The sequence below is a fragment of the Cucumis melo genome, chromosome 1 (genome assembly GCF_025177605.1).
Source record: "Cucumis melo cultivar AY chromosome 1, USDA_Cmelo_AY_1.0, whole genome shotgun sequence".
NCBI lineage: Eukaryota > Viridiplantae > Streptophyta > Magnoliopsida > Cucurbitales > Cucurbitaceae > Cucumis > Cucumis melo.
In genome coordinates, this window is record NC_066857.1 from 30006828 (window position 1) to 30025511 (window position 18684).

General features: G+C 30.4%; 1 protein-coding gene across 1 annotated transcript; it reads right to left on the bottom strand.

Annotated features, from left to right (window-relative positions):
• Positions 1-10296: 10296 nt before the first annotated feature.
• LOC103492871 (phospholipase A1-Igamma2, chloroplastic) lies at positions 10297-18385 on the bottom strand. The gene is made up of 5 exons (XM_008453417.3): positions 18010-18385; positions 13457-13687; positions 12860-13340; positions 10928-11154; positions 10297-10770 (listed from the first exon to the last, which is right to left on the bottom strand). The coding sequence occupies exons 1-5, from the start codon at positions 18363-18365 to the stop codon at positions 10527-10529; spliced, it is 1539 nt and encodes a 512-aa protein (XP_008451639.2). The 5' UTR covers positions 18366-18385; the 3' UTR covers positions 10297-10526.
• Between the last annotated feature and the right edge of the window lie 299 nt (positions 18386-18684).

Sequence of the window (18684 nt, forward strand, 5' to 3'; positions counted from 1 at the left end):
CATTAAATCTTATGGTTTAATTATTTTTTACCTTGATTGAATGTTTTTATTTCACTTACGTTCTTATGTGCTAAATACTTACATCTACTCATCGATTCTTTTTGTTTAATTGGTCTAAGTTTACGCTTGTGAGAGGAAATCTAAACTATAACTTAATTATATAATTGAAGAGTCCTTTCATAGAAGAATGAATATTAGAGTCGCTTTACAGGTTGTTAAAAGAAGAGTTTTTAATATCTTGCATGTTGCTAAAAACTATTTTAGGATGCTAGTTTTATATCTTTGTATGGAATATCCAAATGATTCATCTTGGTTGTTTAATTGATTAGATCTCATTAGTTTAATACGCGAAATCAATTTCTTAGGATATTTTTATTCTCGCTATTCTCTGTCTTTTATTTTTATGTTTTTGCTACGTTTTATTTCTATCGATCTCTTGATTTATTTATCCATGAAAGTTGTATTATTATCTTTGTACTCATTGTATAATTAAGTGAACTAGAATACCAACATAATATGAAGACTACGACGTTCTTCACTTTATTCCTATATTAAGATTTAACTATCACACCCCCTTCTGAGGCTCCTTAACGACACCTAACCTAGCTCTCAAAAAGAGTATGCGAGGGCTGGCAAACATCGTCATATCCTAACAACGTAACACTCACCAATCGATTAATTTGCTTGACTTAACTAGTAGTCTCACCAACTTACGATATTGCATTGCACAAAACCATAGAACACTCATTATTATTAACTTTGTAATAATATAACAACTGCTATGGGTGATTTAAAGAACATAATTGACTTTACGGAGTTTGCAAACTATTCAACCAAGAAAATGGTGAAACTTGGTCAAAATTTTTCATATTGTAGATCACAGAATTCTTCAAATTACAAATTTATCATTATTGTCATACAAAAGATAAAATGAGTGTTTTTCTCATTCATATTTTGACATCAACATCGACTAATCAATTTAGGTGGTCAACATCACTTGAAAAGAAAATTAGACGACGATCAAAGAAATTAACACAATTGGTTTTGAACAATCTAAACCATCATCTTTCACCATAAGTCTTAGCACTCGTCCAAGTATTCTACCGAACTATGTTAAGAACATCGCAAATGAATTTAGACTAATAGGAGATTTAGAAACCGTATAAAAGGTCCATAAAAAAGGAACAAGGCTTGAAGAGATGGAATGAAATGCAATGCACAAAAGACATTCGTTTTTTTTTTCTTTTGAACAAACGATGTGTAGCATCAAGAACCAAAAAACAATATAACATCCTCATCACTGAGAAAACTAATGCAACAAAAGCCCATCAAATAACCAATTATTTCAAGCCAAAAGAAGGAGCTACCGCAAAAATATACATAAAAGCTTGTCCATGAATAGTCATGTCAAGCGAGACAATGAGTAATTCTATTACAACAATCGAAAACATTTAAAGAAAGAGTTCACTCTCACTTTTGGGACAAAGCCTCAATCTCATCTGATAAAAATAAAATGACCAACCCAATTGATCAAATTGACAATCTTGTTCAAGTCCAACTCGACAATCAAGAGGAAAGAAGGATCAATTTCCATGCATCTTAGTTAAAACCTCAATTCCAATAAGGTACACAAGCAAATCAAACACAATTTAAAGATCCTATAAAGTCACAAGCAACCCATTTAAAAATCAAAATAAGAACAACTAACCCAATTTCATATAACAACAAAATAAAATTTTAACTTTATAGGACATAAAAATTTAAAACTACAACCTTAAATCATATTAAAAGCAAATAAACAATTTAAAAAATACAATTTGAATAAACCAAATAAAATTGACGAGGATAAACAACAAAAGAAAAAAAAAGAAAAGAAAAGAAAAGCCAAATTTTATAAACACAATAATTTTTCATATTTGATTTCCTTCTCGTAATAATAACAAACATAGGAACTTCTCATAAAGTAAAAACATGCTTCCTTCAAATTTCCGTAAAGACTTTGAAAAAGTTAAAATAAATAAATAAAAAGGGTCAAAGATCGCTTCCAACGGCTCATTCAGGGGTAGTTTGGGAAATTAGGTATGAACGCATGTCAGTTTGCACGTGCCAATTTTTCTCACTACAAAACTGCCAACAGACATTGATCACTGAGGCTTCCCCATCCCATTTTACTTCCATGTCTCTAACCACTTGTCTTTATTTACAACCGATTCAAATAATAATATAAATATTATGATTTTTACTTTATTTATGCAAAATATTGAAATGAGAAATTTTAATGAATTCAAAATAAAATTGAAACTATTTTCATACCTAATAAATAAATAAATGGACGATAATCTATATTTTCAAGTTGGTTGGGTTGACAACTCCGAATTAAGTTTCCAAACCCAACCCATAAAATATGGATCAGGTTGTCGGGTTGTATTATATATTTTTTTTTCATTTCTAAATTCTAATGTTTGTAAAGTTCAAAATTGTTCGTTTAAAAAGAAAATTCAAAATTATTGTACATTCAAAATTTCAAATATTAATATATATATATATATATGGGTTGGGTTGGGTTGATCTGAATTTTTCAACTCTCCAATCCGAAAAAAATCAAAATATGGGTTGGGTAATCTGAATTGTCGGGTTATTCGAATTATTCTTACAACTTCTATTGTTGATTTATAACTAAATGACCAGCTGAATTCAAAAAACAGACCGGACTTACCCAAAATTGGACCAAAAACACAAATAGGCCTAAAAAGTTTAGGGAAATTACCAAAAATAGCTTAAAAAAGGAGGGTTAAATGACTTTTGAGATAGTTTTTGAAAATAAAGAGTTTTAGGACAATTTAAGTGTGAATGTACAAAAATGCCCTTCATTAATTTCTCTTTCCCTTTCCCTTCTCTTCCACGTAAAAACTTTCAGCTTTCGCTTTCCCTTCTCTTTCGCGTAGAGTTGTTTCCCTTTCCCTTCTCTTTTGCGTAGAACACCTTAAGTAAAAAAAAAAAATCGCCTTTTGTTGGCTTTTGAAATTTTCCGCTCTATTCCTACACTCTGCTCTTCGAAGATACTTCGATCGTTCATCACTTGCCGTTCGTCGGTCCTCCATTGCATTTCGTCGCTTCTCCTTTTCGAACCATTCAATCAACTTTGAGCCTTTTCTCTTATTTCAGTGAGTTTTATCTCTAACCCATTTTTAATTTATTTTCTGTAAATGTTTGGTTTAGGTATTTGTTGTGAGTTTCATCCGTCTGGTTTAGGCTTTTTTGGAATCGACTTATTTGCTGGAAATTAGTTTAGTCAAAGTTTGGTTTAGGTTCTTAGAAAGTTAAATGGGTAGTGAAATGAATTGAAGTTAAATATAGTTGTCATTTTGCTTCTTTTTCTTGGGATCCCTTCTTTAAATATGAATTGGCTACCTCTTAGAAGTGAAATTGAAGCTCTTTTATTTAGCAGTGAGTTTTTTTTTTTTACATTGCTTTCTATCTATTGTGCATTATTGTTTTATATTGTGAGCAATTTCATGCCGCTATGGATGCTTCTCAAACCACTCTGGCTTTCACTTTGATCACTTTCACTTTAATCCATTTGGAGTGATTCTATGCATGTTTATATGCATTAGTTTGTATTGTTCTATGCATGTTTAGTTTGTATTAGCCCCTCATGGTTTATCTCGCACATATCTCGTACCTTCCAAACTTTCACTATTTATTTTAAAATCAAATTAGTACACCTCATAATCCATTTAGAGTGATTCTATGCATGTTTAGTAAGTCTCTTAGGCCCTCATGGTTTATCTCGCACGTATCTTGCACACATCTCGCACGTATCTCGCACACATCTCACACATTCCAAACTTTCACTATTTATTTCGAAATGAAATTGGTACCCCTGCTAATCCATTTGGAGTGATTCTATTGATGTTTAGTAAGTCTCTTAGGCCCTCATGGTTTATCTCGCATGTATCTCGCACGTATCTCGCACATATCTCGCACATTCCAAACTTTCACTATTTATTTCGAAATGAATTGGTACCCCTGCTAATCCATTTGGAGAGATTCTATTGATGTTTAGTAAGTCTCTTAGGCCCTCATGGTTTATCTCGCATGTATCTCGCATGTATCTCGCACGTATCTCGCACATTCCAAACTTTCACTATTTATTTCGAAATGAAATTGGTACCCTTGCTAATCCATTTGGGATGTTTGTTAAGCCTCTTAGGCCATCATGGTTTATCTTGCATGTATCTCGGACGTATCTTGCACACATATCGCACATTCCAAACTTTCACTATTTATTTCGAAATGAAATTGGTACCCTTGCTAATTTATTTGGAGTGATTCTATTGATGTTTGTTAAGTCTCTTAGGCCCTCATGGTTTATCTCGCATGTATCTCGCACCTATCTCGCACACATCTCGCACATTCCAAACTTTCACTATTTATTTCGAAATGAAATTGGTACCCTTGCTAATCTATTTGGAGTGATTCTATTGATGTTTGTTAAGTCTCTTAGGCCCTCATGGTTTATCTCGCATGTATCTCGCACCTATCTCGCACACATCTCGCACATTCCAAACTTTCACTATTTATTTCGAAATGAAATTGGTACCCCTGCTAATCCATTTGGAGTGATTCTATTGATTTTTGTTAAGTCTCTTAGGCCCTCGTGGTTTATCTCGCATGTATCTCGCACCTTCCAAACTTTTACTATTTATTTTAACTTTCACCATGCTGTTATGACATGTTTAGTATTGCTGTTATGACATGTTTAGTCAGTCTCTTATGCTTTTTGTTCCTTTTTGTTCAGGCTTCAATTATGATAGACATCGATTGATGGCACCGCGTACAAGATTAATCCTTCCCATCCTTGGCCAGTTGTCATTATCGACTCCATTCCACTACAACGAAATAATAGTGATTGTGGCGTATTCACCATTAAGTATTTTGAGTACGTAGCTGCTGATTTTGATTTAGATACATTATGTCAAGAAAACATGTCCTACTTTAGAAAACAATTGGCATTTCAATTATGGACCAACACTCCTATGTATTGAACTTTGTTGCGAGATTTGTAGGAGTTGTATATCATGTATGTTGCAAAATATATATCGATTCTTCTCTATAATGCACAAGTATAGATACTATATAAATTAGAGAAAACGTAGTTTATGAATGGTCAATTGATGACATTCAAATATCATATTTGTTTGCAAAACTACTTGTTGGTAAACGATCGCTTAATATTTTTTATGTTTATTAAGAAGATCGTTTAGACTTTACTAAATGATCTCTTAAAGATATATGCACGAATCTTCTACATTAGTGTGATACATATAAACGACCGCTTAATATTCTTCACCTGTATGTTTAGGAAATCGTTTAATATTCTTTTAGATATCAATGTGCTTTATATAAACGATCACTTAATTAAGTCAAAATGATCTTTTAAATATGTATATACGATCATGAAAGCAGCTGTGTAGCAAATAATTAAAAAATATATAAATTAAAGCAGCTGAGTAGTAAAGAATTAAAAAATATATAAATTAAAGAATTACAAACTAAACGAATAGTCGTGTGAAATATATAAACGATCGTTTAATACAATTAAACGATCGTTTAGTTCTTTTAAACGATCGTTTAGTTATGTTAAACGATCTTTTAGTTACGTTAAACGATCGTTTAGTTACTTTAAACGATTGAAACGATCGTTTAGTTATATTTAAATGATCGTGAAACCAGTTTGTATATTAAACAAATTAAAATCTGTGTCAATACGTGTGTTTTTTGTGTTCCTAAATGAATAAGCCAGTTGTTATTTTCGTCTTCTTCATCTATCTGGAAGCACATAAAGTAAGAATGTTCGGAGACATCATTAAGAAAACACATCCAGATAGATAAATAACAAACTAAAAGAAAAGTAACATTCATTAATTAGTGTCATAATTAGTACATTGGTAGAGAAATTTCTAATTTTGTATGCTCGACTCCTCGGTATATGAAATTGTATCGGTACACGATAATCTGTTGTGACCTATTTCTTTACATCAACCATACTTTTGTAATTTCGGAGCTTCACCAACACTTGGAATCCTTTTTTTCTTCGGTCGACCAACTCTTTTGACTATTTTCGGAAGTAAAACAATCATATGTACATAGTCTTCGCTTGTCTTCCAATCTGACTGATTTCCAACTAGGTAGACGGCCTCCGCATATGCTGCCAACAAATATTCATTGGTGTAATAATTAGCACATAATCTATAAACATTTATATTGCGATCCCGTGCTGCAGCAATGACATGTGAGCATGGTAGTTGCTCGCTTGAAACTCCTTGCAAGTGCACTCTTGCAAACTAAATCTTTTACTTCAATTCATTTTTCACTACCCATTGAACTTTCTAAGAACCTAAATCAAACTTTGACTAAACTAATTTACAGCAAATAATTCCATTCCAAAATAGCCTAAACCAAATATTTACGGATGAAACTCGCAACAAATACCTAAACCAAATATTTACAGCAAATAAATTGAAAATGAGTTAGAGATGAAACTCACCGAAATAAGAGAAAACGCTCAAAGTTGATTGAATGGTTCGAAAAGGAGGAGCGACGAAATGCACTAGAGGATCGACGAACGGCAAGAGACGAATGGTCGGAGTATCTTCGAACGACACTAGAGCAGAGCAAAGTATCGGAGAAGCGACTTTTTTTTTATTATTTTTTACTTCAGGTGTTCTACGCGAAAGAAAAAAGAAGGGAAAGGGAACTATACGCGAAAGAGAAGGAATCGATCGTGGAGAGAGGGAAACCAAACGTGGAAGAGGGAAAGGAAAGGAAGGGCATTTTTGTCCATTCACACCCAAATTGTCCTAAAAGTCTTTCTTTTGAAAACTTGTCCCAAAATTCATTTAAAACTCTTTTTTTAACCTATTTTTGGCAATTTCCCAGGTTTGATATATATAGAATATTAATGTTAATTTTATTCGACATTTCAGCGAGAAAGCTCATATATATAAAATTTCGATTTTATTTTATCCATTACTAACATCAAGATCTACATAATTTTTTTAATTCTTTTTCAAATTATATGCAATTTTCTAAAGTTTATACCAAATCTTACCTCTCCCCTAATTTCCTCTTTCAATATTTCTCAAATATTATATAAAAGTAACTGCAAACCTTTTTTACCATTTATATTTATTTTCTAAATTGATTTGTTGTTTATTTTAATATTTTATCACTTATCTTTTCAGAATTTTTCCATGGATAATATTTGGTAGTATAATTTCTAAATTTAAAAATATTTGAAAATGATTACATAACATTTGGATTTTATTACATAAATAGCAAAGAAGACCCAACACAATCAAAGTTAGAAAAAAATGAAATTTTAAACTAAATCTCGATAGGGATCTCGTTCGAGATGGACCAAAAAATAAGTACGACTTGAATAACTTTTCAAAAAGTTGGCTAGTTTTGTAGGATAAAATCTTAGATGTGCTATTTCTAACAATTTTCCCATGAAATATGGGGACATGAGTTGGAGTGACAATAGATGGCGGCTTTGTTTGATTTAGAATCTAAGTTTTAAAAAAAAAAGAAAAGAAAAGAAAAAAAACAGAATGAAATCTAAATATAGACTAAAATAACATACACTGTAAATATAAAATTATTATAATATAGACTAAAATAATTTGTAGTTCAAATACAAATACAAACTATATTATATCATATAATATACTTTTATAGTCTATTATAATTTCAAACACAAACTATCATATCTTTTATTATTCTAGTCTATTATAATTCAAACTAAAATAATTACAATCTAAATACACTGTCATAAATTAATATCAAATGCTACAATACATTAGGCTCCGAAGAAGAACGAAAAGTGTTTTTTGGTATGAGTATGAAAAGTTTTCATAACATTAAAATTACACAATAAAAAAAGAGCTTTACAATATTCCAAAAGTACTATAGATATAAAGTTTACAACAATGTTCTTTAATATTATTGTACATGATATTTGTTACGTTGCAAAGAGAAAAACACAACCCAATCTCATAGTTGCAAACAAGGATTAAATAAGTTGGATTGGATTGGGTTAAGAGACCTTCTCAATCAACCCATAATTTTCGGGTTGGTTAGGTTGGCAACCCAAAAACCCAAATTATATTCCCAACCCAACCCAACCGGTAAAATAAGGGTTGGGTTATCGGCTTGTATTGTTGTTTTTTCATTTATAATGTTTGTAAAGTTCAAACATCCATAAATTCCTAATTTTTGTAAACTAGGACTAGCGCTAATATCACTATGTTGTCCACTACTACTCTTCATGGTCTAAAATAGTATAAAAACTAAAGTCATATCACTCATACAACAACGAAATGTATAAATAGCAACCAACAATGAAATCTTCTAGAATTAATGAAATATTAGATATAAGGATGAACTTAGGAAGAGTGTAGTTTAGCAAGTGCCCCGGGATGAAAAACAGAAGGAAAAAGTTTTAAAACTTGAGACAAATTTGCCTCGAGATGTCCTGAGATGATAAACAAAAGAATTTGACCGCTTGAAACTTGGGACAAAGTTGCCCTGAAATCACCTCAAGTTTTAAAATCTAAAGATATAAAAGACGTGCTAGCAACCTTGGTTTAGATATATTAGAAATGTAAGTATAAATATGTATCTAGCATACTATGCACTTTCTACCTACATAACATTTTTCTCAAGTCTACTTCAATTTGTGCTTATTTAAGTATGTGAAAGCTCATTTAAAGTTCATTTCTAGGACCAAAATGGTGAAAGATCATGGATCAATTTAAAACAAAATCTAATTTAAATCATGCAACCTATGACCATCAAAACAATCCATCAATTTGAACAAAAAAAATTAAAAACAGGAGAAGGGCGAGACTGTGTAAGGGCAGGAGGGGATAAAGCCACTCTTAGATAAGAGGAGAGAGGCGAAGTAGCTCAATTTATCGAGACAGAAAAAGAAAGCTCCAAATGAGTTGAATTGATAGATCTCTTACTGAGTGGTATTTGTCAGAAACTCCTATGTAAAGCAAATTTAGACATGTCCTCATGCAAGGTTCAAACTGTCCTCTTTTTCGTTAGGCTCTTTTTGTACATACCATTTGAACTCAATAAAAGATTCTATATAGAAATCTCATTTCATGATTTGACTGCCCTTTTTTATTTTATTGATTTGACATTCAAACTCGCAAAAAACAAAGGCTCAATTCAATTCAGGCTTAGAAGGAGAGGGCTCTTTCTTATTCATTCTTCATTTGGCCTAGGAAAAGATGTCAGGGATTTGAAGTTCAAAGATTGAGAGAAACCCTGTATCATGCAAACTCAGGAATCCGCAGGTAATAGAAATCAGAGGTCAGAATCCGTCCCAGTCCCGAAAGTTTTAAGGTTTAAAGTTCAAACTACACCTTAAAAATGAGAAGGCGTTGTAGAGATGTGGCTGGCCGTATAAAGGATGAGAGGGAGAATTGGAGATGGTTGGCCATAGAGAGGAAAAATTGGAGATGAGAAGGTGCCGACGATGGCTGGCCGTAGAGAGGGATGAGATTCTGAGATGGTTTAGGGCCATCTTGAATTGGAGAATCGGAGAATGAGATGGTTTAGAGCCATCGTGAATTGAATAATCGGAGAATCAAATGGTCATGTAAGAATGGAAGTGAGAAGGCGCCAATGATATTGAGATTTGAGAATGGAAGGGAGAGTTGAGAGGGAGACTGACAGTGACACTGAACTATGACCTAATTAGTAATTACAAACTTTACTTTTATTAAATAAATAATATATATATATATATATATATATATATATATATATATATTATTTATTTAATTAATTCGGGTTGGGTTGGGTTGAACCGAATTTTTCAACCCTAACTCGAGACCCAACCCAACCCGAAAAAAACCAAATTTTTAACCCAATCCAACCCACCTTTTAAATTAACCCAAATAAACTCATATAATATGGTTTGGATAGTCTGGATGGGTTAGTCCGATAATTCTTACACTCTAGTTGCAAAGAGAGACAAAAGAATTTACTTGGGGAATATTATATTGAATCCCATGGGATGTGTAAAACTAAACTCTCTTTACTAAGAGAGAATAAAAAATTTATAATTTCCTCATCCAAATTTCCAAATGAATTGTTATATATGACGTCTATATTTATTTTTCATACAACATTCTTTATCACATAAGCTTTATGATCAACAAATTGAATATCCACCCAACACAAAATGGCACCACTACAAAAGTAAGAGTCGATTGAAGTATTTGAAATAAAAGAGGGACTAATAAATCGAGAGAACAACCCAAATATTTTCTATAAAAGAGCTCACTAATATGAGTATAAATTAAAATCTTAAGTTTTTTTTTTAAAGTATTAAAAGTTTGTTGATTTACATCTCTGTTATTTTTCAAGAGAATCTTGTTACTATATATATATATATCAACATTTTCTTAAATCAAGAGATTGAATTATTCTATAACATAGATATTTTAATAATTATCAGAAAACAATCCTACTTTCTTGAGATGATAGTGTGTATCTTCTGGGTGACTATCGATATCTGATCTATCAGCAAATACCCAACGACCATCAACATAAACCATGCCCTTATTCTCATCTTGTCTCCACTTTGGTGGAACCACATATTTATCTTCTAAGAAATCACATGATTTGTTCACCAAGGCTGGATCTCTCCCTATCGCACGTTCAAATTTCATACCCTTTCCTTGATATCTGCATTTGAATTGAAACCAAGCTTAAACCCATAAGGCATAAAGATATTAGAGTGAAAGGTTTGTTTGAAATAATGTCAGTTGAAAGGTTCTTCTAATTAAATAGGTCTTAAATTGAATATTCTTTTAGTTTGAGCATAAGTTTCTTTTTCGTTTACCCATCGAGTAGATGTAAATAAGCCTCCAAATTATGTGAACAACCAGGGTCGGTAGAACGTCTTAGATATGGTGAGTCCAAATGATCCAATTTGAGCAGAACACCAACATGTACATAAGTCATTGGAAGTCGTTCGATCATCTTCAGTACCCATGATGGTAGACTCTCATTGAAGATAAACCCAGGTGATTTTGGTACAATATCATGAATATTCACGACTCTCAATACCTATTTATTAAAAAAAAACAATAATCAGAATTTGTTTGATTGAATAAAGTTTTCTTTTAAAAAAATATTTTAGCTCCTAAACCTTGGTAGTTGTCTTTAAACTTTGAATTTTGATAATATATATTTCATCATTGTTATTATTAAACTAAGTAAGTTGTTTTGGCCTAACATGGTACAAAGAAGCGTACAGCAGCCTAGAAAGAGGGGCAACTCAATCTAATATATATCGTCTTAAAAAGGAATTAAGACAAAGAGTAAAGGATAAAGAGGCACAACTCAATCTATCTATATATTAATGTCTTAAAGGGAATGTGAGACGAAGGGTAAAGAGTGATACGTTATATATGTGTTATTTATTTGACTTTAAGCCCATATACTACTTTTACTATTTTGGCTGACATGTTACGTTTGTCGCCTCGTACTCAAGACAATGCGAAGTGGTCGACATCCTCAAAATGGTTAGTTTTAAAACAAAAAAGAAGTCGCCACTAATCCTTTTTATGGTGTGATTGGACACCGAAATATATAGTAAACACTTTTTAAATAAAATCATAAAAAAATGGTTTGCGAAAACTAGAGATGAGTTCGGGAATCATTTGTGTATGAGGAAGGTGTTAGTACCTTACCAACACTTGTTTAGAAAACAATGGCCAAATTTCAAATCTTGAATTGAAAATATCTTTTAATTTTTTTTAAAAAACAATGTTTTATTTTATCCCTCATTACTCCAATATTTGAAGTAATGATCTCATAAAATAAGTAGATAGCATTCTATCAATTAGACTATATTAAAGGAAATTTTCTCACCTTAAGAAAATGAGAAATTAGTACAATTTCTCAAAATTCGTCATAGAGATAGCCTTCTAATAAAGAATTTTTTTAAAAAACATTAATTAAAACCATTTTTTCTTGGGACTGAATCTTGGACTTCCAAAGATGTGATCCTTCACTTCAAGAATTCTAGAAAATCGGACTTCCAAATTTCCTAGATTCTGTCGTAAGATTATTTATAACAAAAAAATGCTTCTTCAAATGGCTAAAAATTCAAAATGGTTAATTTTTTTTAAATTGAAAATAATACTAACTTTAACATTCATATCAAAATGACAGAGAGCCTTTAATAACCAAAACCAAATTAAAAATCTACCATATTTGGTATTTCTCCACCTACCTTAGTTAGACTAACTAATTGACTTAATTACTCTAACCAAACAACCCACAAAACCTTAAAAGTAATAAATAACATTTTTTTTTTTTACAAAAGTTGGTTAATCACAAAATTATAAAATAGCCAAATTAAGGTAAAAAAAAAACAATTTAATAATTACATTAATTTTAAATAAGGCCGGACAAAATTAGGTGGCTACAATGTTAAATCAAATTAGGGGCATATCGATATCAATTGGTTAACTTCAACTCAAATCGACCCCATAAACCAACTTATCAAGAATAGTGGTAATTGGTTCTTGACGGTTTTGTAACGTTGATAGAAGAAAATCAATTTTGAGAAGATGTGCATAATGTCAATTGGGTAATCGAGTTGGTAGGTTTTAGTTGGGTTGGGTAAGTTTTTTCTTATTGTCTATTTTTGTTTATCCCTACCTTAAAAGGACATTTCACATCACTATTTAGTTAATGAATTTAAGTTATTCAATTCTCTCAAGTATAACTTAAAATTAGTTAAAAAGAAAAGGAAAAATATTACCTTTATGCCTAGCTTATTCAATCTTTCCCTAAATTGAACGTTTCCCACTCGAGGGCCTGCAAAGGAGAAAACGGAAACATGTGCACTGCTACCATCTGATGTCTTGTTCAACCCCATTTCTGCAATATCATAAGCACTTATCATAGCCAAAGCGCTACCAAGACTATGACCAGTGATTGTGATGCTCACTTCTTCCCCATTGAACTTCTCCATCAATCGTTTCATCTCTGCCAATATTTGTTCTCTAGCAGAGAATTTACAAAATTCACACTCATCTTCCTTGTCAGTATACAAATCCAAAAACCCAGATTCCACCATCACTCCTGGATTAGGGCATTTAATTTTTCTGGACGAAACCGGAACTAAATAATCTGTCAAATCTTCCACCCACTCCAACTTTGTCACCGTTCCTCTCCACGCAACAACAATGTCACGTCTTCCTAAACGCTTTGACGTCTCATCGTCAGAAACAGCTACATACCTAAACTCGCAAAAAACAAAGAAAGAGACACGCGAGTAATTATAAATTAAATATACCGAGTTTGAAAATTTAAAAGGTGAATAGTTTTTCATTTTTCCTTTTATGAACACACATACCCTATCCAATTGGCATGCTTGCTCCAAAGCTTTGGGAAACGAGGTTTGATGAATGAATTAGGCATTTGGATATTGCCGGTGGCATAAAGGAAGCGAGTCACTTGGTAGCCTTCGTTTTCCTTTCCTAGGCTTTGGAAGAAGCTTTCCAATGGGTATCTTGAGGTACCACAGTACTTAGAATATGGATCATACACAAATGCATCATAGCATAGTTGAGCCATTTCCCCATACCTACAAAACTCGATTTATACAAGACTATTTAGGAAGATTTTATCAAGTTAAAAGAAGATTATTTATGAAAATCTATTTAGATAGTAATTACAATTGGCAACACTTTTAAGATTAATGACTAAGCATATAGCAACATTTTAAGAAAAAATGTACAAGATATATCAACGATACATACATGTTAGGGATTAGTCTATCACTTGCATAATATATTTTGAGAGATAGATTATTTAAATTTTGTTATATTTACAATATCTTTGCATTGTATTATATCTACTAATATTTTAGGCTTGATTGTTATATATGTTTGCAGTTGCTCCTTTATTAAACAGACTAAATTCTAACTTTATTAAAATTATAGAATTGAATTCTAATTTTTCTTCAAAAACTATAGGGAAAAATTTATAATGTCACTAACAGTGTGTTTGGGGAGGGAAAAAGTTATGGGGAAAAGGATTATAATAATCCATAATCCTAGTGTTATGATAATATGTGTTTGGGGAAGGAATTATGTTAGTAGTGTTATAATAATATGTGTTTTGGGGAAGGGTTATGATTGTAGTAATTTAAAAAATAATAATAAAATTTGGATTGGGTTATTTGGGTAGAGTAATGCAGGGTTGTAAAAAAGTAAAATATAGAGTTATTTAGGGATTAGGATAACCATAATCCTCATTTATCATATTCCTTGGTCAAACACAATTTCCTAATCCTTTACCCCTAAAACTCCACCCCAAATGTTTAAGGTTGAATTTTCATATTTGGCCGAATTAAAAAAAAAAAATATATGTTTGGCTCACAATATAAATTATGTTTTGGGAAACTATTTTTAGATTTTTAGATTAATTTTGTAATCTAAACAATGCAATTATTTTCAAACAATACTTTTGTATTTTTATTATATCCGAAATTTGAAATTTAAATTTTAAAATAATGCAAGATTATATTAAATAAAGATAAAAGTGTTTTAAAATAAAGTATAGTATTTAAACTTGCTTTTTCTTATTTTAAATTAAAATATGCATTGTAATTTATTAGAAATTACATAATGTTACAGAATAATAATTATACAAAACTTTTTAACATAAACCATGCTCATAAATTAAATTAATTAATAGTAGTCTATAATCAACCTAATAGATAGTATATACCTATTATTAGTTTTATGAATAGTAAATATAGTATCATACATATTTAAAATATAGTTTTTTAAAGAGGTCTTTTAAAAAATATAACAAAACGACAAAATATTTACATTGTATAGAACAATTTAAAAAAATGGAAAAAGCCCACATGCCTACCGTGAAAAATACCAAAAATGTCTCGTCAACCACGTCGTCAACAATGCGCGTACAATATATTTGGTACACGATCGTTTAGATTTGATTATTGTTTGATACATGGTTTATATTTTGGTAGTTTAGATTTGGCTACAATTTATTTTTTCAATTCTATCGTTTAATTTTGTTACATGATTGTTTATATTTGGACCAAAATCTAAACGTTTTGGTCCAAATCTAAACGTTTTCTTTTTTCAAAATTTGGTACACAATCGTTTAGATTTGCGTAAACGATTTTTTTAAAATTTTTTTGGTGCACGATCGCTTGGATTTGTCTACACGATCATTTATTATTTTACACGATCGTTTATATTTGACTACTCCAATCTAAATGATTTTTTCAAGATTCTTTATACATGATATTTTAAATTTTGCTATTTTTTTGTACACGGTCGTTTAGATTTGGTTACTCAAATGTAAATGACGTAAAAAAATAAGAGGAAAAAAAGATTCTTTATACACGATCTTTTAGATTTTGCTATTTTTTGTACACGATCGTTTAGATTTGTTTACCCAAATTTAAATGATGAAAAAAAAAATATGGAAGACATGGAAAGAAATCACAATGAAAAAGAATGAGGAAGACGATGAAAGAAATTGCAGCGGAAAAGAAAGATAGAATGGCAAATTTGGAATATTTAAAAAATGGTTAACTTCGTGGATTTTGTTACACCGACGATAAATAATTGGTGTTTTATTACATTTACGAAAATTCTCATTTTTTTTTTAATTATAATTCAATTTATGAATTTGGGTGTTAAACACATAAATAGAAATATGAAATATAACTTTACTTTCACTTAATCCAATCGTAGGTTTTCAAAATTTGTATTTATAGATTCTTACCATATAAAAATCTTTCTTATTAATTTTAGACCTTCAACCTAACTCTCGATGTTATCATCTATCCAATAATAATATTCTTTTTAAATCACCAAATGCATTCGACATCAAAAAGAAAATTCTGTCAAATTATTCCACATTTCGTCCATTAAGGAGAAAAATAGAATTAAGGAATAATAAAGAGTACTAATTGTGCCAACCACGAGAGAGTTGGGTCACATATATCTTTAAACTTTCAAAAAGTTTATAATATGTTTTTAAATTTTTTAAAATTAGTTTTAGAAAAATAACCTTGTAGAATATTGTTAGTTTTGTTTGGAAACGGTTGGTGTTTTGTGTAAAATATACATCTGAAGTTTCAAAAATACATTTATAGCATTCAATGGTTTTTTTTCTAAAAAAAGATACGATGTCTTTTTCATGCATCATTTTCAATTATAAAGAAAACAAGTACTAAAAAGATTTCGAAAAAAACATTTACGTGACAGCTTGTGATTGAACATTTGAATAGAATATAATGCATAACAATAATTATAACTCAAGATGCACCTATATATTATTTTTTAAAAGAGACTTTAAGTCTATTTTATAATTGTTTTGAGAAGAGGAAGCTAAGCGCATAATTGAAACCATCTATATGCCAACAAATTCGTCTACTTTTACAAACTACACTTTCATCTTTGTTTTAGTGAGAAAATTGAATTGAAGGGTTAGTTTTGAAATAATTTTAAGACTTGAGAGTATAAACGTAACTTAAAAAATGATAGAGAAAGAATTAAAACTTTGATCACGTTCCCTCCATTTAAAATGTAATAAATCAATTGTAGTATAAAAAGTGAGTCCAATTGAATCGGTGTGTTTATGCATCCTAAGTGACACATATAGAACCTACTTCTACATCTTTAATAAATAAAAACGCAAAATTGTTGACAAATTCTAATTTCTCAATCCAATTGTGTGTGAGAATTACGTCATATCATTATCGCTACGACTATCATTAATGTTGTTGTTCCAGATAAAAAAATTATGAATTTTGACACATTTACTATTGTCAATATTGTTACAATATGCATGACTCTTAAAGCTCGAGGTAAAGGTTGAATAGTAGTGTAAGTTTGACAAAATTCCTAATTTTAAGTAAACAAGACATTAATGTTAATTTTTGGAAACCTAAATAATTGAATTACCTTTTTACGATTATTATTAGTGTACCTTATTTTCCATTTCTTCTTCCTGCTTTTATCTCAACATGTGATAGTGCAATGCCAATTTGGGAGGAAGAGGGAAAGGAAGGGGGAGGCAATGTAACACATTTAATTAATAACCTTTTTTTAGCACTCATACTTCCAAAAGAATAAATAAAATAAAATAACACTCAAATCCACCTAAACCTTACTTGATAACTTTTTTAGCTTCTTTTTGTTCAAAAGATAAATTAAATTATTTTTTCCAAGATAGAAAGAATGATAACCAACTTATGGATATCTAATGTTGAATATATATTTTTTAAATTATGGATATCTAATGTTGATATCTATAATAACGTTAGCCATAGATACTAATAAATGTCTCTTTAAAGGCAGAAAATTTTGTTATTCTTGTAAATATTTTCAATAGTTTTATCATTTAAAATCATTTTTCAATTTTAAAAACATCACTTTGTTTCAGTTGTCTACTATCTCAAAGTGTCTATTTTAAACGCAAAAACCAGTAATTTGATTTTACAAACTTGTTTGTTCAATTAAACTTAGAATAAATAAGAAATTACAAAGGAAAAATACATATTTCAAAAACCAAAATCTAAAAACTAAAGACTAATTATGTTCGTTAACCGATTTATTTTTTATTTTTTTAAATAAACTTATAAAATTTTACTTTCATTAGTTACTTTTACTTTTGTTATCGTATTTCTACCAAAATTTTCAAAAATCAAATCAAAATTTTAAAAAATAGAAAAAATATATATAGGTTTCCAAAACTTCAAATAATTCTAATGTTTTCCACAATAAAATATATAAACCAAATATAATACTAAACAGAAAACAAACACAAATTTCAAAAACACATAAAACTAAAAACAAACTGTTTCTCAAGCAAAGACTAGGGTTCAACCTTTATTGAGTCATTCCAGCCATATCGTACCTAATTAATTCTGATCGAAGAATAGGGTTCATTGGGTCAAGTAAGTCGGCCCAATCGCCACTTCCATGGATCTCCCTCCACTTCTTGGCCAACTCGGTCTCATTCTCTGTCTCACCGAACTGAGTCGATACTTCCGAGTCATCATCGGATATGGCTGACAATACATTTCTAGTTCTTGTAGATATTGGCAAAGATGGTTGATGAAGAAGAAGTTGAGTTCTCCATTTCCAAGAACAATGAGAATCTGAAGAAGGACTAATGGAGAAAAGGGTTTGGTTTAGAGGAAGCTGAGACTTAGTTGAAAATGGAAAAACAATGGTAGAAGATAATAATGGAACAGCCATTGATGATAACATAATGTGTGGGTGTGTGTAGACTAAAGGATGGTGGCTTATTTATAAAAGAAAAAGAGTAATAATCAATTATATTGTTATTTATTATTACCTCTACTACTTCTTTTCATGGCACGTTTATCACACTTTATATTGAAGATGATAATGAAGTTCAATATGGACCTTGACTTTATACTTTATTCTTTTTAACCGTTCACATTTTTAGTCATTTTTTTAGTATAATTATCAAGATGAAAGTTTAAACCTTCGACTTCTATAGAGATCAGAGTACACATGTCAATACCATTATACTAAACATATTTTAACTTCTAGTCGTTACATA